Here is a 12,189-nt window from a genome sequence, read left to right as displayed (position 1 = left end):
AGACCCACGATTGAAGCTGAACTAAGACTATAAAAAAACCCACGATTGAAGCTGAGACTATAAAAAGACCCACGATTGAAGCCAAACTAGGACTATAAAAAAACCCACGATTGAGGCTGAACTATTGAAGCTAAACTGAGACCATAAAAAGACCCACGATTGAAGCTAAGCTAGACTATAAAAAGACCCACGATTAAAGCCAAACTAAGACATACGATTGAAGCTAAACTAAGACTATAAAAAGACACACGATTGAAGCTAAACTGAGACTACAAAAAGACCCACGATTGAAGCTGAACTAAGAAAGCCTATACAAGACCCACGATTGAAGTTAAAAGATTGAAACAAAACTAAGCCTCCATAAAGACCCACGATCGAACCTAAACTAAGCTTATATGAAGACCAACGATTGAAGCTTAACTATTGCAATAAAAAGTCGCACGACTGAAGCTCAACCGGGACTATATAAAGACTCACGATTGAAGGTAATCTAAGACCTTCGATTGAAGGTGAACTTGGAATATATAGACTGAAATAGACCTATATAATAACCTACTAGATACTGCACGACTGTAATAAGTTTATATTAAATAAAAAGTGTATTGTTAATTTCGTTGTAACAAAATTGAATCTTATATTGCCGTGATTACGGCAAAGCTGATTGCTATTTTTTTTATTTGAGACAAATAAAACAGTAAGAATTGCTCTAATTTTGAGAGTACATTTGAAAAAGAATAATAGTCGGCATATATTTCAATTTGAGATACAAGCAAATTTGATACTTATAAAGATATGTTGGAGATAACTAAATAATGAGTCAAGGTCTTATGTAAACAAAATTCAAACAAGATTAACACTAATCATCATAATACATTGACTGTTGATGCCAGAGTTAGGTTTTTGATAACAGACTTCGCTTTTTGACAATTACGTCTCGTCTCAATGTTAAACTATGCTTCAAATATTCACAATTATTACTGGCCAATTCTTCAAAATATATATGTAAGTCTGTTAAAAAATACACGATAGCTGTAAAGTTATCGATATTAAGAAAGGGGAAATAGAAAAATTTAATATTGCTAAGTAAGATGTTGTCGCTATTATTAAACCCTTTCTTTGTCCTTTTTCCTAGAACACTTTCCACAATTATCCTTAATTTTTCTTCACTCAATTTGTCACAACCAGGGACTCATCCGCTGGAGAATTTTCATTAGAATTAACTAATAAAAACAAAAGGTTGGTTTACAAAATAAAGCCAAAAGAAAAATACAAGCCAATACTTCAAACCACATCACTTATAACTTAATCTCTGTACTCGTTAACAACTAGGTCAAGGATTAAATTGGGCTAGAAACATACAAAAAATAAAAACTTTTCTAGAAAAGACACGAACCCCCTTAGAAATAGGGTGGATAAATATCATTAATTTTTTTGTGTCAAATCTTTCCCAAAACCAAGTTAAAACTTAAGTGAACGATTTAGTATACAATACTTTTACCACTGCTACTACACTTAGCCAACAGCTGTGTTTTTGTCATCATAATACTGACTGCAACAATTTTTTTCCTAAAGAACAAATTTTGATTTTGTGTAAAATGTTTAAATGTTTAACAAGCGAATGTGTATCTTAAACACATTCACAGCAATGTATTTAGTGCATGTATACATGTGGATCTGTGAAAATGTTGTAAGTTTGAGTATATGTTGCATGTTGCTTTGTGATGCTTGATAACGTTGAAATTAATTAACAAACGGAAATTGTGTACACTTCAATGCATTGCACCATTGATTTATAGTCATTAGCAAATTGCTGTGCAACTTTTCAACAGCAATAGCAATAATAATAACAACAGCAACAACAACAACAACGTAAACAGTTGCTGCAGCAACAAAAGCATTTATAGTTGCAAGAATAAAAATTAAGGATATAAAGGTTTTCGAGTACCTTTTTGTCATAGGCAAATACTTACATACATATAATAGGATGTCTTTGCAAAGCATACTTAGTATGATGATTTAAATCTCAAGAAAATTAATTAAAAGTCATTTAAATCTTTGAAAAGCATAAACATTAGTATTTGGGAACGATATTGATCAATTTATTTGATATGACTTAACAGGGAAATTGAAAAACAGCAGTCTTTTAATGGTTGAGATCATAGAACTAAATTTAATCTTTAAAATTTGAGATTACTATAATAACGATGATAAGGACTACAAAAGATAAGAAACATGGTTTCTGTAAAGTTGTGGGCTCTAAAAGACTAAAAGGGCTACACTATGACTACGACTAGACTATGACTAGACTATGACTAGACTATGACTAGACTATGACTAGACTATGACTAGACTATGGCTAGACTATGACTAGACTATGACTAGACTATGACTAGACTATGACTAGACTATGACTAGACTATGACTAGACTATGACTAGACTATGACTAGACTATGACTAGACTATGACTAGACTATGACTAGACTATGACTAGACTATGACTAGACTATGACTAGACTATGACTAGACTATGACTAGACTATGACTAGACTATGACTAGACTATGACTAGACTATGACTAGACTATGACTAGACTATGACTAGACTATGACTAGACTATGACTAGACTATGACTAGACTATGACTAGACTATGACTAGACTATGACTAGACTATGACTAGACTATGACTAGACTATGACTAGACTATGACTAGACTATGACTAGACTATGACTAGACTATGACTAGACTATGACTAGACTATGACTAGACTATGACTAGACTATGACTAGACTATGACTAGACTATGACTAGACTATGACTAGACTATGACTAGACTATGACTAGACTATGACTAGACTATGACTAGACTATGACTAGACTATGACTAGACTATGACTAGACTATGACTAGACTATGACTAGACTATGACTAGACTATGACTAGACTATGACTAGACTATGACTAGACTATGACTAGACTATGACTAGACTATGACTAGACTATGACTAGACTATGACTAGACTATGACTAGACTATGACTAGACTATGACTAGACTATGACTAGACTATGACTAGACTATGACTAGACTATGACTAGACTATGACTAGACTATGACTAGACTATGACTAGACTATGACTAGACTATGACTAGACTATGACTAGACTATGACTAGACTATGACTAGACTATGACTAGACTATGACTAGACTATGACTAGACTATGACTAGACTATGACTAGACTATGACTAGACTATGACTAGACTATGACTAGACTATGACTAGACTATGACTAGACTATGACTAGACTATGACTAGACTATGACTAGACTATGACTAGACTATGACTAGACTATGACTAGACTATGACTAGACTATGACTAGACTATGACTAGACTATGACTAGACTATGACTAGACTATGACTAGACTATGACTAGACTATGACTAGACTATGACTAGACTATGACTAGACTATGACTAGACTATGACTAGACTATGACTAGACTATGACTAGACTATGACTAGACTATGACTAGACTATGACTAGACTATGACTAGACTATGACTAGACTATGACTAGACTATGACTAGACTATGACTAGACTATGACTAGACTATGACTAGACTATGACTAGACTATGACTAGACTATGACTAGACTATGACTAGACTATGACTAGACTATGACTAGACTATGACTAGACTATGACTAGACTATGACTAGACTATGACTAGACTATGACTAGACTATGACTAGACTATGACTAGACTATGACTAGACTATGACTAGACTATGACTAGACTATGACTAGACTATGACTAGACTATGACTAGACTATGACTAGACTATGACTAGACTATGACTAGACTATGACTAGACTATGACTAGACTATGACTAGACTATGACTAGACTATGACTAGACTATGACTAGACTATGACTAGACTATGACTAGACTATGACTAGACTATGACTAGACTATGACTAGACTATGACTAGACTATGACTAGACTATGACTAGACTATGACTAGACTATGACTAGACTATGACTAGACTATGACTAGACTATGACTAGACTATGACTAGACTATGACTAGACTATGACTAGACTATGACTAGACTATGACTAGACTATGACTAGACTATGACTAGACTATGACTAGACTATGACTAGACTATGACTAGACTATGACTAGACTATGACTAGACTATGACTAGACTATGACTAGACTATGACTAGACTATGACTAGACTATGACTAGACTATGACTAGACTATGACTAGACTATGACTAGACTATGACTAGACTATGACTAGACTATGACTAGACTATGACTAGACTATGACTAGACTATGACTAGACTATGACTAGACTATGACTAGACTATGACTAGACTATGACTAGACTATGACTAGACTATGACTAGACTATGACTAGACTATGACTAGACTATGACTAGACTATGACTAGACTATGACTAGACTATGACTAGACTATGACTAGACTATGACTAGACTATGACTAGACTATGACTAGACTATGACTAGACTATGACTAGACTATGACTAGACTATGACTAGACTATGACTAGACTATGACTAGACTATGACTAGACTATGACTAGACTATGACTAGACTATGACTAGACTATGACTAGACTATGACTAGACTATGACTAGACTATGACTAGACTATGACTAGACTATGACTAGACTATGACTAGACTATGACTAGACTATGACTAGACTATGACTAGACTATGACTAGACTATGACTAGACTATGACTAGACTATGACTAGACTATGACTAGACTATGACTAGACTATGACTAGACTATGACTAGACTATGACTAGACTATGACTAGACTATGACTAGACTATGACTAGACTATGACTAGACTATGACTAGACTATGACTAGACTATGACTAGACTATGACTAGACTATGACTAGACTATGACTAGACTATGACTAGACTATGACTAGACTATGACTAGACTATGACTAGACTATGACTAGACTATGACTAGACTATGACTAGACTATGACTAGACTATGACTAGACTATGACTAGACTATGACTAGACTATGACTAGACTATGACTAGACTATGACTAGACTATGACTAGACTATGACTAGACTATGACTAGACTATGACTAGACTATGACTAGACTATGACTAGACTATGACTAGACTATGACTAGACTATGACTAGACTATGACTAGACTATGACTAGACTATGACTAGACTATGACTAGACTATGACTAGACTATGACTAGACTATGACTAGACTATGACTAGACTATGACTAGACTATGACTAGACTATGACTAGACTATGACTAGACTATGACTAGACTATGACTAGACTATGACTAGACTATGACTAGACTATGACTAGACTATGACTAGACTATGACTAGACTATGACTAGACTATGACTAGACTATGACTAGACTATGACTAGACTATGACTAGACTATGACTAGACTATGACTAGACTATGACTAGACTATGACTAGACTATGACTAGACTATGACTAGACTATGACTAGACTATGACTAGACTATGACTAGACTATGACTAGACTATGACTAGACTATGACTAGACTATGACTAGACTATGACTAGACTATGACTAGACTATGACTAGACTATGACTAGACTATGACTAGACTATGACTAGACTATGACTAGACTATGACTAGACTATGACTAGACTATGACTAGACTATGACTAGACTATGACTAGACTATGACTAGACTATGACTAGACTATGACTAGACTATGACTAGACTATGACTAGACTATGACTAGACTATGACTAGACTATGACTAGACTATGACTAGACTATGACTAGACTATGACTAGACTATGACTAGACTATGACTAGACTATGACTAGACTATGACTAGACTATGACTAGACTATGACTAGACTATGACTAGACTATGACTAGACTATGACTAGACTATGACTAGACTATGACTAGACTATGACTAGACTATGACTAGACTATGACTAGACTATGACTAGACTATGACTAGACTATGACTAGACTATGACTAGACTATGACTAGACTATGACTAGACTATGACTAGACTATGACTAGACTATGACTAGACTATGACTAGACTATGACTAGACTATGACTAGACTATGACTAGACTATGACTAGACTATGACTAGACTATGACTAGACTATGACTAGACTATGACTAGACTATGACTAGACTATGACTAGACTATGACTAGACTATGACTAGACTATGACTAGACTATGACTAGACTATGACTAGACTATGACTAGACTATGACTAGACTATGACTAGACTATGACTAGACTATGACTAGACTATGACTAGACTATGACTAGACTATGACTAGACTATGACTAGACTATGACTAGACTATGACTAGACTATGACTAGACTATGACTAGACTATGACTAGACTATGACTAGACTATGACTAGACTATGACTAGACTATGACTAGACTATGACTAGACTATGACTAGACTATGACTAGACTATGACTAGACTATGACTAGACTATGACTAGACTATGACTAGACTATGACTAGACTATGACTAGACTATGACTAGACTATGACTAGACTATGACTAGACTATGACTAGACTATGACTAGACTATGACTAGACTATGACTAGACTATGACTAGACTATGACTAGACTATGACTAGACTATGACTAGACTATGACTAGACTATGACTAGACTATGACTAGACTATGACTAGACTATGACTAGACTATGACTAGACTATGACTAGACTATGACTAGACTATGACTAGACTATGACTAGACTATGACTAGACTATGACTAGACTATGACTAGACTATGACTAGACTATGACTAGACTATGACTAGACTATGACTAGACTATGACTAGACTATGACTAGACTATGACTAGACTATGACTAGACTATGACTAGACTATGACTAGACTATGACTAGACTATGACTAGACTATGACTAGACTATGACTAGACTATGACTAGACTATGACTAGACTATGACTAGACTATGACTAGACTATGACTAGACTATGACTAGACTATGACTAGACTATGACTAGACTATGACTAGACTATGACTACTGCTATTACCAGCAAATTATATTTACGCAAAAAGTGCTACTACTTTGAATAATGATTTGTAATCATATTTAAATAAAAGTATTTATATCTCTAGACAAAAACATCCCAAAATTTGTTGCATTACACACCAATAATTCTTATCTTAAATTTAGGTTAAACTTAATAACTAAAATTATCTCTTGTTAGCAAAAACAACCCTCTAGCCTTAATTTAAACTTTCTGTTCATATCTCCAAACAATATACATCAATTCATAAAACCTTAATAAATAAATGAAATTTGTAACTGCTCCCAATACAATTATTACTAGCAGATACTTTATTGCTTAAAGGAATTACTTAAAATTATAATGTTATTAAGAGCAAAAGAAGAATGCTAGAATTAAGTACTCTGTATATTAAAATAGGGAAACTATGTATATGAATAAAAATAGTTTTTACATTGCCATTAATTTAGTTAGCAAATCCCTTTTCTTATGCTCTAAATACACAATTTTGCTACAGATATTTTTTCCGTGTTTTCTTTTTTTTTTTGTATTTAAAAATAGTATTTCTTATTTGTGTGTAATTTGCATTTTCTTCTCCCTTTGTCTTGTTACAGATGATGTTTTATTTTCACGTCGCGGAAGGATGGGACGCATTGTTAGTCCGCGTCATACACTTCCACCCAATACAACATGCACATACCATTTTCATGGTTATCCTGGCGACCTAATTTGGTTATCATTCACCAGTTACAATCTACAGATACTGCAGCAAGCCATACACGATAACAATACATTGGGAAGGGTAAGTAACTTTAATAGATGTAGATATTCATGCCATGCAAATTTTTATATTTATATTTAGTTGCGAGATGCAAATACATTAAGTTTGTACAAGTGAAAGGGTAACTAAATGTTAAAGTTTAAATTGAATTCTAGGTATAGATAAATGGGACCAACTATTACTAGAGACCAAAACCAGAACATAACTTACATTTGAAGTTATATTGAATGTTATGAGAAATATTTATTAACAAAATGATAGTCCCGGAATGGTGTAACCAATCTCCGTTTTTAGCTGCACATATTTGGTTACATCCACAGCTTATTTGCAATAACGGCCATCAGCAAATTCTAAATTTATATGTAGAAAAGTTATATTAGCTAAAGTATAAAATACTTAAGAGCTTGGTACTTGGTACTCATTTTCAAAAGTTCTGCAGATAACTACTTTTGAATCTAAGCCCTTCACATGTTTCCTTTTATAATTCTAACACATGAAAAGAAAAAAGAAACAGAAACCAACTGAAAAATGAATTACAATTCATATTGCATACAAAACTATAAAATATACAATGCGTAATGTTCTTTTTGTGGTTGTGTGGCATGTGTGAATGTGCAACAAAATGAGAAACACACACTCAAACCAAATATGAATGTGTTTTTCATAAACATTAACAAGTCATTCCATTGCAACCATTCATTTATAAACTTCATAGATTTTCCGGCAAAAATGTTCTGCTAACACAGACAAAAACATTTTTTTTTTTTTTTTGTAGACTTCATGCATTGAATGTCAAGTAAAATAAATGTGTATTTGCAACAACTTTATGCAACAGCATAAATGTTGCAGTGAATGACTTCTTTTCTATAACTAAATAATGATTTTTATAAGGGGTTTTTGCATAAAAGGCAACAGTTTTTCAATCAAAATATTGGAAATGCTTCATTGCATTCAGTTTTTCATATTTGTTTCTTAAATTATTAATTTGTTAGCTATTCGTTATAAGCATAGAGAATAGTCATAGAGCGGAAACTATCCTGTCATAGACCTAACTCAGTTGTCAGAAAAAAATTATGAGAAAACAAAAAGTGAGTTTTTTTTTAGTTTCCGCTCTATGTTTCTCTATGGTTTTAAGCAGTAATCATAGAGAGATGCACCTAGAGCGGAAACTAGAAAAAACTCAATCAAAAAGATTACTCAAAATAATCACACATATGAGTAATGTTTTTGTTTTCACATAGTTTTTTTACGAATACATTTTCACCACATAGGTTTTTGACAATTGAGTTAGATCTTTGACAGGAGAGTTTCTGATCTAGGTGTGTTTCTCTATAGCAGCAATTTCTACATGAAATGTCTTATAATTAAAAATTTCTTTGTTGAAAATAATTTCCTTTAAATTGTCTTTCATTAGACACTTTGACAGAAAACACTTAAATGTTATTAAATTCCTAATTTTTTTTTATTATTTAAAGCTATTTCTGTTAACTTTTTATTCCAAAATTTCTCTGATTATAGATTTATAAGATTTTCTTAAAGTGAAAGAAATTTAAACAAAACTCATGCCTTAAAATTTGATTTTAGTTTTGTCGTTTAATTTTAACACAATTATTTTACATATTTGCCGCAGCTACGGCTCGCTGATGATGTGCCACTGCTGGATTTATTTTTTTTTCTTTTTTTTACCTTTGGAGCACAACTTAAATATCCTGTAGGCATAAAAACAATGTTTATTTGTTTAACGGAAAAATAAATATATTTTCGCACATATTTAACTACATCAGTCATTGTCAACTTCAGTAGAGGCAAGTTTGATTCACTACAAGACAGTGGGAAGAAAGTGATTATTATTTGAGAAGGTTCAATTATGCTTCAAAACCCACGTTTCTTTTTTATTTGAATTTCCTCAGAATCCTTGGTCCTTCTTTCATTTGCTAAAAGAGTCATGATTCTTACTACATTCTTGTTAATTAGGGAGCCTCGATTGTTTCAAAACTCAGTTATTAAATGTGTTAAGAGTTTTGTCAAATTTGATGTGGTAATAGTAATAGCCACGATTATTTCTTTATCGTGGCTTCTGTAGAAACTTAATTACAAGAACAATTTGGTCATATTAATGAATTCGAAACAAGTCGAATGAAATGAATAACTCAGCCCCATGTAACTCAAATTGAGTCACATTTAATTAACGACATATCAAAACTAATGAAAGAAGTAACTTTGGCCTTGGTAACCAAAATGAAAGAAGAGTTATCCCACTCCTCTAATAAATCAAATTTAGTTATTGAAAAAGCAATTTGCAACTACAAAGGCCCAAGCTACTTCTTTCATTAGAAATGATTTAAATGGGACTCAATTTGAGTCACTGAGTTCATTCGCCATGATTTGAGTTCATAAATGTCACTCAATTGTTTTAAATTAATTTTCCAAAGAATCTAAGATTCTTTTTTCGATTGAATTGCTTCAGAAGCCATGATAGTTCTTTTATTTAAATAGCAAAGGGATTCACGATTTCCCTTCCTTTAAGTTGCTGAAGAAACTACTATTGTTCCAAAACAATAGTGAGTCACGATTGTTACATAGTATGATGAATTTCATGAAGCCACTAACAAGAGTTCTTAAGAACGTCTCGATTCTTATATAATCTGAGTTACTTTATGGGACACCATTTTTCTTTTTTGAGTTATTAAAATAATCGTAATACTTCTTTCGCGATTGTTCTTCTTTTGAATGATAAACAGTCGTAATTTTTCTTTCATTTGAATTACTAAAGCAGTCGAATTTTGTCTTTCATTTCAGCTACAGAAGGCCAGGATTCTATTATAATATGATTAACTAAAGGTCGAAGTCTAAGGCTTTTTCATAAGATTTACTAAAATAGATACAACTATTCCTTCATTTAAATTGTAAGGAAACCATGATTCCTCTTTTCTTTGATATAATATACGGCTTTATCAGGTCGACAGGTTAAAGCTACAATTGTTCATAAATTTAAATTATTAAAGGAGCCATTATTCCTCTTTCAAGTGACTTTCTCAAGATTCGTGACTCCTCTTTCGTTTGATTTTAGTTACTAAAAGTCACCCTAGCTCTATAATGTTGTATTATAAAGGAACCTTGTTCTCTAATGTGGGAAACTAAGGGAGTCATGATTTATTTTTAATGTGACATACTAATGGAGCCATGATTGCTCCTTAGTATGGGATACTGAAGGAACCACGATTTCACAAATAATTTTGTAATTACATTCACACAGTCAATTACATCCATATACTTAAATTTGTGCTACGAACGGATTCAAGGTTATTCACTTATTTAAGCTACTAAAGAAGCCAGGATTATTTCATAATTTAAGCCAAGATTTTTCTTGTATCTGAACTAATAAATCAGACACGATTGCTCTATAATAAACAATATTAAAGAAGTGCCGATTTCTCTCTAATTTGGGATACTAAAGGAACCACGATTGCTCCCTAAATTGGGACACTAAAGGAACCACGATTGCTCTCTAATTTGGGACACTAGAAGAGTCACGATTGCTCTCCAATTTGGGACACTAGAGGAGCCACGACTGCTCCCTAAATTGGGACAGTAAAGGATCCACGATTGCTCTCTAATTTGGGACACTAAAGGAGTCACGATTGCTCTCTAATTTGGAACACGAAAGGACCTACGATTTCTCTCTAATTTGGGACACTTAAGGAGCCATGATTGCTCTCCAATTTGGGACACTAAAGGAGCCACGATTGCTCTCTAATTTAGGACACTAAAGGAGCCACGATTGCTCTCTAATTTGGAACACTAAAGGAGTCACGATTCCTCTCTAATTTGGGACACTAAATGAGCCACGATTGCTCTTTAATTTTAGACACTAAAGGAGTCACGATTGCTCTCTCATTTGGGACACTAAAGGAGCGACGATTTCTCTCTAATTTGGGACACTAAAAGAGCCACAGTTGCTCTCTAATTTTGGACACTAAAGGAGCCACGATTGATCTCTAATTAGGGACACTAAAGGAACCACGATTGCTCTCCAATTTGGGAAACTAAAGGAGCCACGATTGCTCTCTAATTTGGGACACTAATGGAACCACGATTACTCTCTAATTTGAGACACTAAAGGAGTCACGATTGCTCTCTAATTTTGGACACTAAAGGAGCCATGATTGCTCTCTAATTTGATACACTAAAGGAGCCACGATTTCTCTCTAATTTGGGACACTAAAGGAGCCACGATTACTCTCTAATTTGGGACACTAAAGGAGCCATGATTGCTCTCTAATTTTGGA

The 12,189-nt window shown here is 33.5% G+C and overlaps 1 protein-coding gene across 1 annotated transcript in view; it reads left to right on the top strand.

The window, feature by feature from the left end:
- The window catches only part of LOC135955691 (uncharacterized), a 365,923-nt gene that overhangs the window by 271,771 nt on the left and 81,963 nt on the right, over positions 1–12,189 (top strand). Inside the window, exon 10 of the mRNA XM_065506049.1 lies at positions 7,734–7,921. Coding sequence (XP_065362121.1) covers positions 7,734–7,921 — 188 coding nt within the window. The remainder of the gene's footprint in view (positions 1–7,733; positions 7,922–12,189) is intronic.

Source organism: Calliphora vicina, chromosome 3 (assembly GCF_958450345.1).
Source record: "Calliphora vicina chromosome 3, idCalVici1.1, whole genome shotgun sequence".
NCBI lineage: Eukaryota > Metazoa > Arthropoda > Insecta > Diptera > Calliphoridae > Calliphora > Calliphora vicina.
This window is presented reverse-complemented; position numbering and strand designations above follow the sequence as displayed.